This window comes from Callithrix jacchus, chromosome 20 (assembly GCF_049354715.1).
Source record: "Callithrix jacchus isolate 240 chromosome 20, calJac240_pri, whole genome shotgun sequence".
Lineage (NCBI taxonomy): Eukaryota > Metazoa > Chordata > Mammalia > Primates > Cebidae > Callithrix > Callithrix jacchus.
In genome coordinates this window covers 9,937,549-9,958,715 of record NC_133521.1, presented here as the reverse complement: position 1 = coordinate 9,958,715, position 21,167 = coordinate 9,937,549, and the positions used below count along the sequence as shown (strand labels likewise).

The 21,167-nt window shown below is 40.3% G+C and overlaps 1 protein-coding gene across 3 annotated transcripts in view; it reads left to right on the top strand.

Annotated features, from left to right (window-relative positions):
• The window catches only part of LOC103789412 (uncharacterized), a 53,998-nt gene extending 45,266 nt beyond the window's left edge, over window positions 1–8,732 (top strand). For all 3 annotated transcript variants that reach the window (XM_035281900.3, XM_035281897.3, XM_035281896.3), the window contains 2 exons: window positions 3,537–3,609; window positions 7,413–8,732. In XM_035281900.3, coding sequence (XP_035137791.2) covers window positions 3,537–3,609; window positions 7,413–7,483 — 144 coding nt within the window. In that variant the 3' untranslated portion in view covers window positions 7,484–8,732. The remainder of the gene's footprint in view (window positions 1–3,536; window positions 3,610–7,412) is intronic.
• Window positions 8,733–21,167: the final 12,435 nt, after the last annotated feature.

Sequence of the window (21,167 nt, the reverse complement as noted above, 5' to 3'; positions counted from 1 at the left end):
GCTATGTCCAAGGTCTAGCTGAAAAGTCTCCCCTCTGGAGAGAACTGGGTCTCTCATTTCAGAAAATTGCAGCAAAATGGAAGAATGGGGAGATATGAACTTGCCATGAGGGCAGAAGATGATCAGTTTCCATAACTTGGGCAATGACCTCAACTAGGACAGTTAAATGAAATCACATATGTGTGTTCTTTCTTTCTTGTAACTGGTCAGTGCTAATTTGAAGCATGATCTTTCAAGCAGCCACCCAGAATCTGGTGCAGATATAGTAAGAGCATTAATCATTATTTGAGATGGCAGATGATTTCATCCTATGAAGAGCTAGCCTAGGAAAAGTTTCTCTGCAGGCCTCTGAGGTAGCAGGGCAAGAGATGACCATCCTATTACACAGAGGAGAAAACAAGACTTGAGCAACAATGGCTATGAGCACTTCCTATAAGTCTGCTGCTGTCCAGAGCATTCTCCATATAGCATGCATTTTGAAGTTTTACAGATGAGGAAACTGAGGCCTTTTCCCCTAAGACACACAGATAAGGATGTAGTAAAGCCAAATTTCTAGACCAGGACTTTTAGATCCCAGGTTCACACTCTTAAAGACCCCAGCTAACTTATATTATCCTAAGGTCACATAGCCACCAGTGGTGAGTCTGGGAGGTGAACCCAAGTGCTTGACTCCCACCCCTCTAATATTTCTCCATTGCTTCATTTTCCCAGTATGGTCTCCACCCTCCTGAATTCCCCCTTAGCAAACTGACATCTGGAGAAGTTGTGCTGGCTGCCACTTCAAGGAGGCTGAGTGGTGGGCATGGGTTCTCAACCACTCCCTATTAACATAGAAGGAAACTGTTCCCAGTAAAAGCCTTAAATCTGTGGTGATGATAGCTTTCTAGCTCACTTGAATGCCATGATCTCACCTAGGCTGGGCTACCTGGAATCACAGATTCACTGGGCAAAGACAAACCATTTAAAAATGCAGGTCCTCTCATAAGCAGAGCCTACAGAGTTTACAGAAATTGGGCTAATTTACTGCATGCAGGGCAGGGAATAGCCACTCGTACTGAGCACTCGGGAGGGATCAGTCCCCACACTAAGCACGTGGTCTGCATTAGCTTAGGTTAGTATCGTCTCTACCTAAAAGATAAAAAAGTTGAGAATCAGAGAGACTAGTGTGCTCCAAGTCACACAGCTGGAAAGGCCAGCTAAGATTTGAACTCTAATTTCTGTGACTCCCTTAATCTAGTCACCAAGAGGCATCCTCTGTTGTCTGCTAAGCCAGCCTGCCTGCCAGAATCAGAAGAGGAACCTCCATGTGGGGTTCATATTATGAAAAAGAAGTAAGAGAAGAAAGGCAGGGCAGATGGGGACAGAACGCAAGTCAATTCCAGGAGGCTGATGTTAATGCCCATGAGGGTCTCTGAAGTTTTGCTGCAATCAAGAAATACAAATTGACAGTGGCACTGCCCTCTGTCTGGCAGGACAGTGCAGGGTCTGGAGTTTCTTCTTTGCCAATGAGACATTCACCCACAGAAAAGGCATTTAGCATTCCACATTTTTCTTGAAATGTACAGGTTGAACATTAACATTTTCTTGAAATGTGCCCTACTTATTGATTTAAACGTTTGTAAACATGTACATATTTATATAACTTTTATTGCTGCTGTGTAGAATTTTCAGTTCTGTTTGATTTTGCTAATTGCCCAAGTGCCTCCTCTGTACTGGAGTATCAATAATAATAATGATGAAAGGCATAAAAGTGCATAAGCATTTTCTGTTTCCAGCTTCTATTTTACGAATAAAACATTTATGCTCTTTTTAAGTTGGCCATCACTCATCTGGGAGGTTTTGCAGACAATAACAGTTCATTAGTAATATCTGGTGGGGGAAGATATATGATGCTGTAAATATTTAAAATCAAATTTGAAAAAGAAGACAGAGATGAATGCATGGGATGGGGGAGGGGATGAACATGGTGCCCAGGGCTATGGGTTTCACAGCCACTTCCACTGGGGCCCTGCCATTGTTTTCCCTTGTAAGTTCCATGAAAGGGGACTTAGCAATGAAGCTGCACCCAGCAAGGGCCAAAATGGCCTTCGCAGAGTTTAATGGCCATCTGAGCCTGTGGTCCTTCTAAAAGTAGCCCACTTGCTGGGGACTTGTGTACAGGTAATTTATTTGGAAGCGAATTCAAGGGAGCACTGTTAGGGAGTCTCACATGATAGGGAAGGAGAAAAGGCCAATGAAGGATGTTACACATGAGGTATTGCCGTGGATCAGTAGGCTCAATTCCAGTTGGAACCCTCTAAGAAACCAGTCTGAGGAGACCAAAAGGGCCAGGAAGTCTTGGTCCATCCTCCTCTAGCTCTTTTCCTAAATTGGTAGAGTGCTGCTTCTGGAAGGGTACTAGCTCCCATTTCCAGCTAGCCCTGAGCTCAGGCCAATGTAGACTCATCGGGATCTGCTGGTGGAAGCTCTGGACATGTTAGCTTTGGGGTAAGTCTCTGAAATGGGCAGGGAACCATTCAGCTCAGCTACAATGGGTGAGTGGGTGTGAAGTCTGGAGTTTCTTCATTGAGGTGGATGGTAGAGAGAATCCAGCTCACCACTTTTCTTTAAGGTTTGCCTTCCACATCACGTCCAAGAGTTGTAGAGAGTAGGAACTGGTCATGAGTGATGGTCTAGTCCAGCTAGGGAGACTGAAGCCTGGAAAGAACAACAGTGTCAGTAACACAGACACCACACAATGGCACTCAGACAGAGGAGGGATGGTTATCAGAGAAGGCTTCCTGTTGTGGTTAGCAGGCAGCCCAGAAATGGCTTTGGGAATGCCACTTCTTCTATTCACTTCCTCTGGGTTATGTTTGGTGGACTCTGACCCTTGCTGGGACTGACTGGGAAATGTTCTCCTTCCAAGCCCTCCTTCCATCCCCAAGTCCTTTCAAAGAGCTCAGATCCTGCTCTCCAGGCCCCAGACCCAGCCTTTCCATCTTGCTTTGTAAAGCTTCCCTGAGGCAGGGTGTGGCGGCTCATGCCTGTAATCCCAGCACTTTGGGAGGCTGAGGTGGGCAGCACACTTGAGCTCTTGAGTTCAACACCAACCTGGGCAACATGGAGAAACCCCATCTCCAAAAAGAAAAGAAATTACAAAAATTAGCCAGACATGGTGGCCCAAGCCTATGGTCACAGCTACTTTGGAGGCTGAGGTGGGAGGATCACTGGAGCCCAGAAGGTCTAGGCTGGAGTGAGCTGTGATTGCACGACTGCACTCCAGCCTGGGGAGCAGAGTGAGACCCTGTCTCACTCTGTTTATTTAAATAAAAATAAACTTCCTTAACGTGTGTTATTTCCTTGAATCCCTCTTTACCATCAAAAAAAGAAAAAAATAACATATTTTTCAGGGAGGATTCCTAAAGTTAAACTTTTTTAGCTAAAATAAGTAGGTTTCTAAGCACTTCTCCTGCCCTGTTTCGTGTGTGTCTATGAAATCTATCAGAATAGAAGGGAATCTTTGGCTCATCTAAGTCAACGTCTTTGGTTCACAGAGTTGTAAATCAGGGCTCAGAGACAAGACGGGACTTCCTCGAGGTCATGACGAGATGACCTCATGGCAAGCTGGTAAGAGTCTATTATATATTTATTAAAAGACCTCAGAGCTGGGACAGAACCTTGGAGCAAGTTCCTTTGATCCAGGGCACACAGGAAGTGAGGGAACCAAGTACACATTTCCCACTCTGCCAGAACAGAGCCTGGGTGAACATTTTTGGCACATCTGCCTTTGCTAGAGGACCTGCAGAGAGTTTTACATTGGGCCTTAAATACATTCCTGGTGGCCTTGATTCCATCTTTACCTTATGATTAAATCTACTTTCAAATTTAGAGACCAAGGAGTTATTTAAATATCTTTCATGATGAGATGTTTACGAATGTGAGAGGCCATGGTCATGCCTTCAACTTTTTTTGGCTCTGACCATCAGCTATCTTCCTGTTTGTAGTCAGAAGCTGTCTGCCTATAGCATCTACCCACTGATCTTGTACTTAGAACTGAGATGGGAAGGCAACTAACTCCCTTGACAGCCTTACAAATGTCCACATTGTACCAGATCTAATGCTCCCTGTACAATCTCCTTTTCATTGCCCTCACTTTTCTCTTTATACTTTGACAAATGTCACTTGGCTTCTGAGAATATAGAACTCATAACTGATTGCAGAACTCTAGGTCAGTTGTCTGACCAACATAGGGTGGGCAGTCACTCCTCTTGCCTAGTACCTGAGAGATCTGCAAAAGTAATTTAATTTCTGCATATAAGCATGCTAATTTAGCCTGAAACCATCATTTGTGTTTGTTTTTAGCAATATTATACTGACACAAATTTACCTTAAACTCAGTGGAGAACTGCAGGCTTTTACTGTTTGGCTGTCAACTCCTAATCACCGTTTTTCCCCGTTCTATACTTGGGGAGCTGGTTCTGAGAGCATAAGTTACATTTTTGGCAGGCCTAAACACATGTCTTTTATGCCTACTGGATGGATTGTTGTATAATAACTTCATATTGACGTATTTACTACGTGTAAATACCATCATGACAATTGAAAAATAGGATTTGCTATGCCATCAAAAAATCAATCTACAGAGCCAAGCATGGTGGCACATGCCTGTAGTCCCAGCTACTTGGGAGGCTGAGGTGGGAGAATCTCTTGAGCCCAGGTGTTTGAAGCTGCAATGAGTGATGATCACACTACTGCACTCCAGCCTGGGTGACAGAGTAAGCCCATCTCTTAAAAATAAAATATATATATATATATTTTTTTTTTTTCAAAATACACCGGCTTAGTAAAAGAAATACTTTAGCCAAACAATGATCTCCTAAACACACTGTCATTATTACAACAGAGGATTCTACAAAGGTGGAGGATCGGGGAGGAGTGGATGGGAACTAGTATTACTCCTGTCTTGATAGAAATCTGGGTAACTTTGTGCTTAGTCAAAAGGCCTCCATGCAGGGCTTTGTACCAAATGAGTGACAGATGAGTGAGCAGAGGTAAAAACAACTGACTTGCAAAATAATAGACCCATAGACACTCCACAGAGAGGGCTCAGATGAAGAGCTTTTCACTAAGTTTGGGAAATGTTTCCTTCTTTGAAGTTATTAGCATACTAAAAGTACTGAGAAATTTTGTAATGAAGAAACACAAATAATTTTATTTAATCATGATTTCTCAGGCCTTCCATGACTATCAAAACCTTTTTGTTTACAAATAACTCCTTAAATAAATGTGGTAAATGCTGCTTTAGACAGACTTTTCCTCTCTCTAAGTTATCTAAAGTTTACCAGCATTTGGGTTTGCTCTTTCCAAAGGGCTCTGTTTAGAGATCAGAGAAAAACTTGTAAATGTTTACTAACCTATCTCATTTCAAGTCATAAGAACTGACACAAATCCAGTGACACCACATAAAGAATATCCTTTCTCAAATTGGCATGGCAAGATTAAGATTCTTATGTAAAAATATTTTCCCAAGGATTTCATTATTGGGTTAAGAAAGAAAAAGAAAAAAATGGGCATTTTTTTTTTTCTTACAAGTTGGGATTTTTTTATTACTGACTTGAGATTAGAACCCACAAATATTTACTGAGACCAGTGTATACACTCAAGATGATTCTAGAACATGTAATGGATGTCGAAGGAAAATGATGAATCGTCACTGTTTTTGCTGCACTTATAATTCAGCAAAAGTAATATTAATAGAGAAAGGATAAATGCTGCAACAATGTTCTCCAGAATGTGGCAATTGTGAGAATTAAACAGAAGAAGAAATCCATGGATTGGATAACGTGGGGAAGATTTCATGGAGTTAATGGAACTTCAATATGGCTGGGAAAATTGGGAAGAATTTTAAGAAGATAAGAGAATAAATGGAGTTCCAGGCAATTTTAAAAACTAGCTCTTGACAAAGGGGCCTCTGGGAATTTTTTTTTCCTTGGGCCTGAGCGTTCCAGGAAAATGTTCCTGTATATGGAGAGTATCTTTGTTCATCAGAAACAGATGAAGCTTGGAAACTTTATAAAGTGACTACCGCAACAAAACTATATGTCACGAGTCTGAATTTAGATATTAATAGATATTAGGTAGTAATATAGTAATTATATATACTATAATATTTTTATTTCTTATAGTATTATATGAAATATTATAATTATTATTACTATATAATTGTTATATATTATATACTATATAATACTATATAATATACTAATATTACTATATATTAATTAATTATCAATTATATAGTAATAATTAGAATACTAATAATACTGTTTTAATACAATAATTCATAATAGATACAAATAGATATTTGTATCTATTAATAATCTAATATCTAAATTAAGTATCTAATATATGAATGATATATATTAATAATACAATATCTAAATTCAGTATCTAGTACTTGAAAAATAAGAGGATAATTCTTTTTTTATAAGGACCAGTGAGTTATTTGTGTGTGGACAGCCCAGTCCCAGAAGGTGAAACCATACTTAACTATAGTCAGATTGCCACACCCAGCTGACATAATAGCCTAACAACCTGTTCTTTGGGGACAGTAGGACAATGGAGTAGGAACTCCACCCTCGTTGACAAGACTTCATGGTATGGCAGATGTGCTTTTTCTCTCCCTGACTAGACAGGGTCTCCTTGGGACCCTGTGGGTTATTGGATAGAGATTGCTCCAACTTCTGTGCATTCAACACGGGCAGCTTTCATTCTGAAGTACCAGGAAACTACAGCCTGAGCTTTCCTCTTTACAGGCACCCTTTATCTCTTCCAGACAGGGGCTTGGGAATACAGCAGGAGGCTTTAAAGCTTTCCTATCTTTCACCTATGCTTCTGGGTAAGATCTCACTCATTTAATAAGAAAAGACCCTGCTTCTCAGCTTCCCCCAGAAGCCAGAAGGTAAACTAGAGAAAGAAAGAAATCATCTCTCTCATCTTTCTCTGAAACATCTTCAGGAGGTCGTGACATCACCGTTTCCCCACTGAGTATCTCTTTACTCATATTTCTCAAGTTTCTGTTCACTAGCCATCTTTCCACCACCCTCTTTTCTCCACTGCTTGGACCAAAACTTCTCACACACACACGCGCACACACACACACACAGAGCACACTAAGATTGATGGGTTCCACTGAAAATGGTTCATGGCCCAGTGAAAGGCTGCTGGATGGTGAAATTCTCCAACTGCCAACAAACATCCCCTAGCTTGCAGGCAGGAGACAGGACTCTTCACCTTTGACATCATTTCCACAGAGGCAGAACAGTGTGGTGAGGGCCAGAAATGAGACATATAAGTCGCCAACACAATACTTGGAACATAGTTGGAGTTCATTAAATGATTCATCTTCTTCTTTTTATCATTATTTTTAGAATCTTCAAGTTGTGTTGACCTACCTGGGAGCATGTTGGCTCCAGAATTCCAAGCTTCAGTAATTTTATAAAACAAAATTAAAATACCAGAAGGATGTATTTGCAAACAAATTATAGAGCTTTAAGATTATACAACAGTTAAGAAAGCATGAGGTGGGCATATGTGTGCCAATAAGGAATGAGTTTGAAAAGCAAGTTGGAGAACAACATGAATAATGTGATCACATTTTTGCTTTTAGAAACCAAAGTTCCATATAATACGTAGCTACCATTTGGTAAGTTATTAGTGTTTACCTGGCACTGTGCAAAGTGCTTTTAAAACCCTTAACTTGCCTGGGCATGATGGCTGGTCCTTTTAATCCCAGTACTTTGGGAGTACAAGGCAGGTGGATTATCTGAGGTCAGGAGTTTGAGACCAGCCTGGCCAATGTGGTGAAACTCTGTCTCTACTAAAAATAAAAATAAATTAGCTAGTGTAGTGGCTAAGTAGTCCAAGCTGCTCAGGAGGCTGAGGCAGGAGAATCCCTTGAACCTGGGAGGTAGAGATTATAGCGAGCCAAGATCACACCACAGCACTCCAACCTGGGCAACAGAGCAAGATTCCATCTCACAGAAAAACACAACAGCATCAAAATGTTAAAAAAAAACAAACCCAAAACCCTTATTTCCTTTCATGCTCACAGTGCTGAGGGAGTGGAGTTGTTGTCCATGTCATTTTATAAATGCAAAAATTGAGGCTTAGAAATGTTAAACAACTTTCCCAGCATCACACATTCAGGTAGTCTGATTCCAGAGCCTGTTCTAGAAGACTTTATATAACTTAAGTGTCCAAGCCCAGAAAAGCACAGGGACGAACACACACCACTGTTGTCAGAGGTTACATCTGAAGAGAAGGGATGGACTGGAGGGAGGGGGGCAAGATAAGTTTGAGACCTTTATTTCTTACTCTGAATTATTATATTGCTTCATTTATTTGCACTAAATGTATATCACTTTAATAGTTAAAAAGACAGTCCTTTTCACAAAAGAGCAAATATATAATCTCACTTATATGAAATGTATAAAATAGGCAGATTCATAGAGACAGAAAATAGATTCAAGGTTCTCAAGGACTTGGGAGAGGGGAAATGAGGACTTAATGTTTAATAGGTGCAGAATTTCTGCTTGGCATGATGAAAAGTTTTGAAAATAGTGACAATGGTTGCACAGCACTGAAAATGTAATTAATGTCACTGAATTCTTACAAAATGGTTAAAATAATGAATTTTATATTATGTATATTTTACCACAGAGAAGAAGACAGAGGGGGAGGAGCAGATGGAGGAGGAAAAGGAGAATAAGAATGAAGAGGAGGAGGATGAAGAAGAAGAAGAAGGAGGAGGAGGAGGAGGAGGAGGAGGAGGAGGAGGAGGAGGAGGAGAAGGAGAAGGAGAAGGAGAGTAGGAGAATTCTCCTGCTTTGAATTGAATTCATTTGATTATTGGAAAACTCATTCTATTTCCCTTCTTTTTCCCATTTTGCCTCTATGGTGCTGTGTCACAGAGGTGTGGCATCCCCAGTAGCTCACAGGGCCAGTGAGATGTAACTACAGCTTCACCTATTTGAACATGTGGTTGCATCACTATCCCTGAGTAGTAGAAGGTGCATCTGAGCATCAGCTCCTTTGCTTCCCTGTATGGCTTGAAGCCATATAATTGTGCTTGACTCAATGTTGGGCAGAGAGACTTCCCTTTCTTTTTTAGAGTACCTTGGAGTGCTCTACAAGACCTGAGAGGCAGCGGGCACAGTCTCTGTGAAAAACATCTTACATGCTACATTTTTAAAAGGTGAGACTGGGTTAGGCTCTGGAGGTTTTATTTATATAAACAAGACCTTCACGTAGTGGATTAGAGAAGTAGGCAATTATTCATTCATCCATTCATCCACCCATCCATCCATCCATCCACCCACCCATCCATCTATCTATCCATCCATATCTATCTATCTATCTATCCATCTGTATGTCCACTTTATTAAAATATCTTTAAGGAGTACCAACTATAAGCCAGACTTTTAGCCAAAAACTAAGTATTAAGAGTCACGTTTTTCATAAGACTCCGTAAATCAGCATGGTGTAATAGTGAATTAATTAGAACAGGCATGCCAGATCATGGCTTCTTCTCCAATCATTTTTACATGCTCTGTGACTTTAGGCAAGTTCCTTCTCTTCTCTGAGCCTGTCAGGTGATCTCAAATTTGCACTCCAGCTCCCAAATGTGCTGATTCTTTTCATATAGCTAGTCTCAGGTGGTCCAAATATTTTCGAATATGTCTACAAGTCTGTGGGTGTGAGCAAGACACACATAAATTGAAAGGTTGTGTCTTTATGTTCGTGCCAGTAAAAACCGACAAGAATTGTTCCTGTCCCAGTCAGCATTTGAGTGCTTATTCTTGGTAGTGATGAAAATAACAGAAAAATCATGAACACTTGCACATATAGGAGGAATATATGATTGTGATTTATAGAATTAAACTAAAGAATGGTTGTCCATCTGTGAAAAGATTTTATAAACACCAAATAGAAAAGCATGTTTAGCTCCTCTGTAGATGACATGAAAGAGTGCTTAATAATGGGGAAATATGCTTTTTTGTAGCATGCGTGTGCCCTTAACAAATATTGACCTGTCCTTTACTGTTATATTTCAAAACGTGAGTAAATCAAAATAAGATGTGTTTTACAGAACTCTCTTGTTTTATTATCTGTCATTTAATTTTTAATACCTAAGTGACACCTGATATATTACCTAATCAAAAGAAGAGAATTATACATTGCACATAATCAGTTATTTTTGCCATATCACCGAAATTAGACTAACAGATGAGGAAAATAAATAAGATGAACTTTAAAAATGAAAATGCTTAGCCTTTGGAATTTTAGTTGACAGCTTTTGAAAATTAAATTATAAGTCAAGTCCTGATAGGTTTGATATCTTCTTTGCAGTTTTGCCGATGATGTATTGCGGCTTTAATGGAATATCATTTATCATCTGATAATAACAAATGTAGTATTTCTGAGCTTGTCATCTCTTCTGTGATGACAAATAGTCCAACTTGTAGCGGTGATAATGGAATTTTATAATGATCTGTCCTAAACTGACTCAACTGCAGCCGAGCTATTTTTCTTAAATCTCATAATGCCTATTACATGTAGATTACAACAGTCAGCACCTCCCATCTAAGCGTGGGCGCGGATCAATGAATCCAGATTTTAGGCAAACAGCCCGAAAGGATCGAACCATATTCACTTGTTTATCAAGATTATTCCTGTTAGGCTAATAAGAGAGCTTGTCAGAGGCTGTCGGAAATGGCAAACTGTAAAATTTAGAGGATAAAATAGGTAATGAAAACTCTGTTTATCTCTTAAACAGTAGGCAGTGTATCCAGTTTGCAATTCTACTTGTCCAATCCATCATTTCTTAGGGGTTTATTTAATGAAGGCCTTGTGCCAAGAAACACGAGTTAGAGAGCCCAGTCACTCTTCCACTTTATCCTGAAGCAGGATTTATTTTATGTCTTAACTCTTGGCTTGTATGATAGCATCGCCTTGTTGCACCTGTACATTATACAGTCCAAATCACTTGCTCTCTTGACACTTTTCTGAAACTTGCAAAAAGCCTGCAGTGTCACAAAAAAACCTAGATTTTGAGTCTGTGAGCATACTGAAATATCTCATTGTATACATGGACATGACTGTGGCAGCCATTGTGCACTGAAGGTCACCTCCTGGGAAGGAAAGTTATTGACATAATTGGAGGAGCCACCTGAGTGGATAGTGGAGGAGACAATATTTCCATTGCAGATTTAATTTTTACCTTCATTTAAGCTGATCTGATTTTCTGACTGTGGTCACAGCAGGCAAGCATGTGGACAAAGGGAAAGGCCTGGTGTGAAGGTGCTGGTTTTGACACTGAATGAGCGTTATGTGCAGGAATGAAAGACAGCATACTGCTAATGGCAGGCACTGATATGCAAATTGATGCCTGACATGCCTGAAGACTTCACAGGTGGGGACCAACAAAGGTAATGGGATGTGTGTATTTCAGATGGGCTCTGATTTCATAGCCACTCAGCTGGACCATGTGTTTCAATGTCATCTTGGATGTGATCATTCTTTCTCCTTTTCAGTGGAATTTTACTCCTGGCCCAGTTTAAATGTCTGATTCCTTCCTTCACACGCTGAGCTTTGCAGTAAAGCCTGTGCATCTGACATTTCTTGGGTTTCTTCACTTCTTTCTATGGTTCTCCAATCCCATTTTCTCCTTTTCTCTCTCTTTCTTCCCCTTTTTCTTTGACTTCTTTCTCCACCCTTCTTCTCTCTTCTACTGCCTTTACACAAGAGGTCACAGATTCCAAGTATAGAAGAGGAAGGGTAAAGGAGACCTTGTGTGATCTTGATGATCATGGAGTTCACTTCAAATACAAACCATGTCTAGCTAATTGTGGCCAGGTGAAAGGCCTGGTCGCAGGTGACCAGATCTAAAACTCTTTCAAAAAAAATCTGGAAATATGTTTTTTATATAAAAGGCTATGTTTGAAAATATTAAAGACTACTTCAATGTTTCTTTTTAAAATTATTTGGGGGCCTAATAGAAATTGAACTCAGATCAAGGGCCACCTCTTTGTGAGTTGTGGTTTAGACATTCAGCTTGGGTGATCTCATCTGCTCCAATGACCTCAAGTACCCACCACTTGCAGTAGAGCCAGCTCCTAGTCTCTCTGGTCTCATATCTATTTTTCCAACTATTTATCAGCTGCTTCATAAATATTTCAAGCTCAGAGGCAGGATGAGAGTATTCAGAGGAAGAGTCTTGATTTCAATAGAAGGCTTACTTCAAGAGGAATGGGAAGTAAGATCAAGTACGTCAGGAGAAGATTTTTAGGGAGTTTGGGTGACAAAAAGACAATCTCAACAGTTTGGTAAGTAATCAGAAGCCATTGTGAGTTCATGAGTAGGAAAGTGACATAGCAGGGAAGATTTTAGGAAGATGAGTCTGGAAATGAAGGCAGAAATGGAGGGAGGGTGCAAAATAAGGTCTCATATGAGAATTCAGCAGTAAGGATGAAGATACGGATGTGAAATGAGAGAAATTCTCAAGACACAAGTGACTGGATTTGATATACTTAATATGGAGAATTAAAAGCATAACATCTAGAAGAGGTTGATAACAGCTCTTGTAAGAAATGCAGCAGTCAGACAGTGGAGCCTGCTGGTAGGAGAGGCAAGATGAAGACCCAACGGGGTGAAAACTTTTCCCTTCAGTTCAGTTTTTTGTAGTGTTTCACTTTGATCCTCTTTAATTATACTGTAGGTCTTAGAAAGAAAAGCCATACCCCCAATATTTTAACATTGTGTTTATTTCAACAGGTATGTGGAAACATTTGTGGAGAGCCTCCTCAGACACTGGGGCAGTCCCAGGGTGGGGGTACAGAGATAAATAAGATAAAATTTCTGCCTGTGAAGAGCCCAGAGCCCCAGAGAAAGATTAATAGTGTAGATTTCAGTAGATAAAGAACTGGACCAGCATAAAAAGACATATTCTGTGACTTCGGGGAAGTGATATAATACAACCTTACTTTACCTCATTTTTAAGATATATGAAATGGACATAAACTCTTCCCTCTCTAATTCATGAGGTTGCTGTGCTACAGTAAAAACATCCCAATTTGTCCAGGACTGAAGGGTTTCCTAGGGTCAGAGGACTTTCAGTGCTAAAACCAGGACAGTCCTGGACAAATTGGTACCTTGGTCACCCTGTGTGATACCTAAATATTATAATACATGTAGAAATCCTTTAGAAAATGCAAAGACTCAGAAAAATTTGAGGCAGTGCAGCTTGCGAGGAATACTTTCTGGGTCTTCAGGACCAGGATGGAAAAACTGAAGTCTCTATATAGATGATTAAAATTCAGTCACCGAGAGTAGCTTTTCCAGTAATACTGCTCAGAAATGTATGTATATTATTCTTTTTTCCAAATGTCAGATAATGGAGTATTTGGTATTTCATTAATACTTCTGAATTTTGCCCAAAATATATTTATGAAGAATCAGCCAATTATAAATCCTTGCAACTTTACTCAAAAATGTACAGGTAAGTAAAGACAATGACCTAATTAAAAAAAATATTTTCTATTGCATGAAAAACAATCAGTTTTCTAAATAAACCAAAGTAAGATTTAAAAACAAAAGCTAGACACAGCACAGCTCACACCTGTAATTCCAGCACTTTGGAAAGCTGAAGTGGGAAGATTGACCCCAGGAGTTCAAGACTAGCCTGGGCAACATAGTGGAACCCCATCTCTACAATTCTTTTTAGTAGCCAGGCATGATGGCACATGTCTGTAATCCCAGTTACTCGGGAGGCTGAGGTGGAAAAATGGCTTGATCCCAGAGTCCAAGACTGCAGTGAGCCATGATCATGCCACTATACTCCAGCCTGGATGACAGAGTGAGACATTGTCTCGAAAGAAATAAACAAACACAATCGGGCAGCAAGTGTGTATTTTAAATGTGCTTTTTATAATAAATTTAAAGTCCTTATTGATATGGCTGCTGTGTTTAAGAAATTACAAACTCCTCAGCAAAAATTCCAGAAACAGGAAAAGCAAAAGACAAGAAACTTAGAAATCCTGAGCAGTGATGTGATAGTTTCATTTAGAAGACAGTTGTGGTCTTAAGAATTGAGGACTGAACAACTTCTGTATTCTTTTTTATAATGAATATAAAAGACACTGGAGGCTGCAAGACTTGAAAGTTGCATAGGAGCTAAAAAGGGTGGTCCTGGGTGTTGTCCTTGCTAGAGAGAAGACTCGTGCTTGCCTCTTTTTCTCTAAGGGCAAAGGTGGGACAGCTCAGTCCTCACCATCTGTCTCAGGTGCAGCCCCAGTCAAGGGATGAGATTGTTATAATGAAATCAAGATGTCCCCATCAACAGGGAGGTTGGAACCAGTAGCATTGCCTGTTATATCCAGCTGTGTTGACACAGTCTACAGGAATAACATGGCATCACTAGACAATATGAACTATTTGGGGACCTTTCTAATTAGGTCCACAGCCACAATCACTGTCAGTATCTTATTAGAGAAGAGATAGCCCTTCAGTAATTAGCTGGAAAGAAAAAGGAGGATGTTTATGGTCCATCTACATTGAGATCTCTTCAAAGAACCCCAGGGTGAATCCTGATCTCCCACAGTTTTATAATCACCCAGTATGGTTGCCTTATGTATGGCAGATTCTACCTGTCCAGTAAGTCAGATGTGGGGGATTAATGTGTCAGAAAAGCTATAAAAGCAAAAATGTTACTGTGTGAATTCAGAGGAAGAGACACTGGAGGCTGCAAGACTTGAAAGTTGCATAGGAGCTAAAAAGGGTGGTCCTGGGTGTTGTCCTTGCTAGAGAGAAGACTCGTGCTTGCCTCTTTTTCTCTAAGGGCAAAGGTGGGACAGCTCAGTCCTCACCATCTGTCTCAGGTGCAGCCCCAGTCAAGGGATGAGATTGTTATTCAGATTGTTCTATCAATGCATTGTTTCATAAAAGGCTGCGGATGACATCTCTCACTTGGTAACTCATGAACCATCATCATAATTTTGACATCCTTATATTCTTGTACTATCATGTACTCAATTTTTTTTTAAGAAAGGGTAAGTTGAGATATATCTTTCACTCTGTCTCTTGCTATCATTAATATAGTGATTATTTTAAGCTGAAGATGTCTGAGATTTGAAGACAGATACAGAAAGAAGCCTTCTTGGAGTTTCCCTTGTTTGACTAAAAGCAGCAATTTTTTGGAAAATAAAACTTTTATAAACTCCCACTTCAGAGTGAATTCACTCTCAGAAGGAAGAATGCAAATATAACCTACCCCAATTCTCTTCCTGAAGGAGTTCTATGGTCCTAAAGTAGATAGAAAGACCAATGGTACCTGCATAGGCAGACCTTATCACAAACTTTTTTTTAATCTCCCATTTTTTCTTTTAAAAACCCGTTTTGTCTTTCCTAAATAAACCTACATATCCTTCCCATTGGAGCCTTTTCTTCCTCCTCCCTTTTCCCTACTAAGTTAGGCATATTAGCCCCAAATTTTAACCACCCCTTTGACTTACTAATCACTGAGCACCCCATTTGTATATATATAGCATGCATCAATAAATTTTTCTCCTATTAATCTGCCTGTTGTCAATTTATTTATTTTTTTATTGTACTTTAAGTTCTGGGGTACATGTGCAGAACATGCAGGTTTGTTACATAGGTATACGCGTGCCATGGTGGTTGGCTGCATCCATCACCCCTTCATCTACATTAGGTATTTCTCCTAATGTTATCCCTCCCCTAGCCCTCCAGCCCCCAGCAGTCCCTGATGTGTGATGTTCCCCTCCCTGTGTCCCTGGGTTCTCATTGTTCAACTCCCACTTACGAGTGAGAACATACAGTGTTTGGTTTTCTGTTCTTGTGTTAATTGCTGAGAAGGATGATTTCCAGCTTCATCCATATCCCTGAAAAGGACATAAACTAATTCTTTTTTATGACTGCATAGTATTTCATGTTGTATATGTGCCACATTTTCTTTATCCAATCTATCATTGATGGGCTTTTGGGTTGGTTCCAAATCTTTGCTATTGTGAACAGTGCTGCAATAAACATACCTGTGCATATGTCTTTATAAAAGAATGATTTATAATTCTTTGGATATCATAATCCCAGTAATGGGATTATTGGGTCAAATGGTACTTCTAGTTCTACATCCTTGAGGAATCATCAAACTGCCTTCCACAATGGTTGAACTAATTAATACTCCCACCAACAGTGTACAAGTGTTCCTGTTTCTCCACATCCTCTCTAGAATCTGCTTTCTCCTGACTTTTTAACAATCACCATTCTAACTGGCATGAGATGGTATCTCAATGTGGTTTTGGTTTTCATTTCTCTATTGACCAGTGATGATGCACTTTTCTTCATGTGTCTGTTGGCTGCGTAAATATCTCCTTTTGAAAAGTGTCTGGTCACATTCTTTGCCCACTTTTTGATGGGGTTGTTTGTTTTTGTCCTGTAAATTTGTGTAAGTTATTTGCAGATTCTGGGTATTAGCCCTTTGTCAGATGGGTAGACTGCAAAATTGTTCTCCCCTTCTGTAGGTTGCCTTTTCACGCTGATGATAGTTCCTGTGCAGAAGCTCTTTAGCTTAATTAGATCCCATTTGTCTATTTTGGCTTTTGTTGCCATTGCTTTTGGTGTTTTAGTCATGAAGTATTTGCCCATGCCTATGTCTTGAATGGTATTGTCTAGGTTTTTTTCTAGGGTTTTTGTGGTTTTAGGTATCACATTTAAATCTTTAATCTATCTTGAGTTAATTTTTGTATAAGGTGTAAGGAAGGGATCCAGCTTCAGCTTTCTGTATATGGCTAGCCAGTTTCCCCAACACTATTTATTAAATAGGGAATCCTTTCACCATTTCTTGTTTTTGTGAGGTTTGTAAAAGATCAGATGGTTGTAGGTGTGTGGTGTTATTTCTGAGGCCTCTGTTCTGTTCTATTTGGTCTTTATATCTGTTTTGGTAATAGTACCATGCTGTTTTGGTAACTGTAGCCTTGTAGCGTAGTTTGAAATCAGGTAGCATGATGCCTCCAGCTTTGTTTTTGTTTTTGTTTTGTTTTTCCTTAGAATTGTCTTGGTTATATGGGGTTTTTTTTTTTTTTTGGTTCCTTATGAAATTTAAAGTGGTTTTTTTTCAATTTTGTGAAGAAAGTCAATGGTAGCTTGATGGGGATAGCATTGAATCTATAGATTACTTTGGGCAGTATGGCCATTTTCATGGTATTGATTTTTTCTAACCATGAGCATGGAATGTTTTTCCATTTGTTTGTGTCCTCTCTTATTTCCTTGAGCAGTGGTTTATAGTTTTCCTTGAAGAGGTCCTTCATACCCCTGGTACGTTGGTTCCTAGGTATTTAATTCTCTTTGTAGTAATTGTGAATGGGAATTCACTCATGATTTGGCTCTCTGTTTGTCTGTTACTGGTATAGCCTTTTGTCAATTTAATTCACTGACCTCCAGATACTGAACCTAGGAGGATAGAGGAAAAGATATCTTTCCTCTCTGACATAGTAGTGATAGGCATTTTTCCAATACAAATTGAAGTGTGGAACTCTTAAAGCACAATGGAGAAAAGTGTGCTGAGGGATCATCACCTAGGAGAAAAGAATAATCAATATCCCTTCCAGGTGGGAGCATTTGGTAGCATAATGTCATCTGACCTTCACAGAGCCTAACATGATATCCATGTGACAGGGATAAAACACAGTGACATGTATATATTCACTAGCTCCTCTATACTTGTTCTTCTGAAAAGAGGTCTCCATTAGCTTGCCCAGCACCTGGTCTTCTTCTTATGATGTCTGTGATTAAGGCGAGGCAGAGAACTGGAGAAATCAGGCAGCCTAGGCTGTTTGACCAGACAATGTGTATAAGGTGGGAGGAGATAAGCATACGAGGGAGGAAAAGTGAGAGGGAAGAAGGAAGGATAACCAGAGAAGGGGACAGGAGAGGGAACAGGAGAGGAAAGAAGAGGAGAGGAGAGAAGGGAAGGGGAGTTGGGGAGGAGAGGAGGTTGTTTTGAGAAAGTATTGTAATTTTGAAGGAGGAAAGACTAGAGATTGAAGCCAGCTGCTCTTTGGTGGGGATAATAATAGAGAAACTGGGAGATAATTTTATAAGTTTTATAAGGTATGAATGAGATTTTTGTCTTTTAATGAGATTTCAGTAAAGAACAAAGTTACCTTTTAGTGTATTTAAGCTGTTAGATTGACACTTTTTCTTTTTGAGACAGAGTCTTGCTCCATTGCCCAGGCTGGAGTTCAGTGGCATGATCTTGGCTTACTGCAACCTCTGCCTCCCGAGTACAAGTGATTCTCCTGCCTCAGCCTCCCAAGTAGCTAGGACCACAGCTGCACACCACCATACCCTGCTAATTTTGTATTTTTAGTAGAGTCGGGGTTTCACCATGTTGGCCAGGCTGGTCTCAAACTCCTGACCTCATGATCTGCCCACCTCAGCTTCCCAAAGTGCTGGGATTACAGGCGTGAGCCACAGCACCTGGCCAGATTGACACTTTTAAATAACTTGATGTTATGCCCATGAGGCAACTGAACTCTATGTAAGTTATACAGACAATTTTTATTCTTATTATATAAATGAGTGAAGGTAAAGTGACTTTCCCAAGGTGGGAGGGCTGGGCTGGGCTTTCTGATATTATATTCACTGTTCTTTTGTATCTTGCTACATGGTCCATGTTTTATAGATCTCTAATAACCTAAACTGATCAAACAATGCAAAGTCTCTTTTTCTTTACAAAAGAAATTCCCATTAAAAAACAAACAGGTAGACAAACATCTTATTTTTGTTTTTATAAATACTCCTCAACATTTTCTCTTCAAAACTCCAAACTTCTCTCATAACTCAACTTCCCTGTCTTCTGTATGTGTCTCTATTTTTCTTCTTCTTTTTTCTTCCTACCATATACATACATTCTCTACTAACATTGCATTCCAAATATGTTTCCGGTGGGCCAGTTATACACTAAGAAAGGCAATGAAGAATGGAAACAAACAAAACAAAGCCAAATAAAAAATTTAAACAAACAGGAATTAAGAAACAAAGCTGTGTTCTAATTTCAACTTCATCATTTATTAGCTATGTGGCTTTGCGGAAGTTACTTAAATTTTGCTGAGCTCAGATTTCTCATCTGTAAAATGGGACAAGTGTACTCACCTCTAGGTTTATTGGGAGAAATAAATGAAAGATTGAAGTCACATAAGGCTTGGCAATAGTGGTGGCCACATAATGCATGCTTAGTTCTCTCCTCCCTCTCAATTTCACTGGTCTATTGCTGTTGTTGTTGTTAAACTTTTTTCCTCCCTCCCCTCTACCACTCCCATCTGACTTGGAGTTTCTCAAGAATGGAAGCTGTGTGCTTGTTCATCAGATGGTTACCTAACAGGACAGGAATTCTGCTCAAGAAAAAATTCTACTTCCCTGAAGCCTGTGGGCCCTCACTCACCACCCAGGTCTGGTTTCTGGGTATAGCAGGCCTAGTGGGGGTTCTCTCATCAGCCTATTCTGTGCAAGGAATCACCCATCACCTGGGCTGTGTAGGGGCTAATCCCTTCCTAATCAATCCATCACTACCCAGAGCCTGCTTCACTCCTGATCCCAGCAGGCTGCTAAAAGGGGGCCCATGTCCCTTTGGCCTCTACGTGTCCACTTTGCTACTAGCAGAGAACAGACATTCAGGATAGAAGGACTCCCTGCTACCTCCAGGCCATGCATGGAGCCTCTTTCCCTGCAGTGCCAAGGCTGCCCTAGGTTGCCAGGAGAAGCCCACAGCTAAGCCGCTGACCTCTGTAACCTATTCCTGCCATTACAAAGCCCTAAAATTATTAGAGTCCAAGAAGGGAACCCCTGCTCTGGTTATGTCTTCAGAAGCCCCATTGCTTTGGAACAACATGTTAGAAAATTTTAAATTTTAAGTACCTCCATCTGTGCCTGGGATGAGTCTGGTGCTGTGTCTGAGCCAAGTGGAAATTCCCATAGACCCAGTTCGGGTTCCTCCTCTTCAGTACTTTCTGAACTTCTAATTGCAAATATTCACATGTGGGGTCAGTTGGCCACCTAGCTTCAAGGAAGGTGGCCAAGAAGTTGACTGGTCCCACTGTGGGCACAACTGTAGGTTCTGCAGCTAGAATGGTGCTGACACCCTGATTTGGGGTAATTCCAACAGCAGACCAAGGACAATGTAGCTCTGGCTGCAGAGTCCCCTGCAGATCCTGGGCTTACTGACACATGAAAGCCATGCATGTATTCTCTACCATTCATGTAGGGAATCAGTTGCTAAGAACGGTGGGCCCCTGACTCTGACACCTGGGTTGGGTACCCATCTCCTCCATAGGTTCCCCATCAGGTGTCAGGAGTGGTCACACCTGTCTTCTCCATGGGATCCCTAGACCACTGCTCTGTATCACCATAGAGACACCCATGTCCTCTCCTGCCTCATATGGATGTGGTAAAGTCTTGCCCTCCCAGGTCAGTCCTAAGGCACACCAGGCAAGGGATGAACATGTTTTGCACAAAAGGGACCTCTCATTTGTCTTTCTCTGGCCATAGAACCTCACCTATGCTCCCTGTGGTAGTGATGTGGAAGGCAGAGGCCAGTCAACACTAAAAGCAATCACATTCTAGAAATGTAGCAATTGCAATCTATAGAATTCAAAAGAAGACAAGGTGGGAAGATGTGTTGTTCTATTTTTAACCCATACAATTTGGAACAGCAAATTTATCAAACACAGAATATGAATCATCATAGTCTTGTTCTGCTTACAATGGGTAAGACTTGGATTTGTGGTCATTATTAACAAAGCTCAGTGGCAACCTCTTAGAGTCACTGGAAGCTGGTATTCACAGAGAGCACATGGATGATGCAGTTGTGTAAGTAATGCTGTAATCAGAATTAATAGATTTAGGAGACCGCAGCTGGGTGAAGGTCTATACTATTTCAGAGCAAACAGGTTGGGAAGGAGCCATGGCACGGTCAAGAATAATTGTTGCTACTTTTTTCTTGCAGTCAAAATGTGAAATTAACAAAGAATGGTGCACTTGATAAAAAAGAACGTGGAGAGTTGGTTCTTGAATCAGAATAGGAGGAGATAGTGCCTGGACATTAGGAAGAA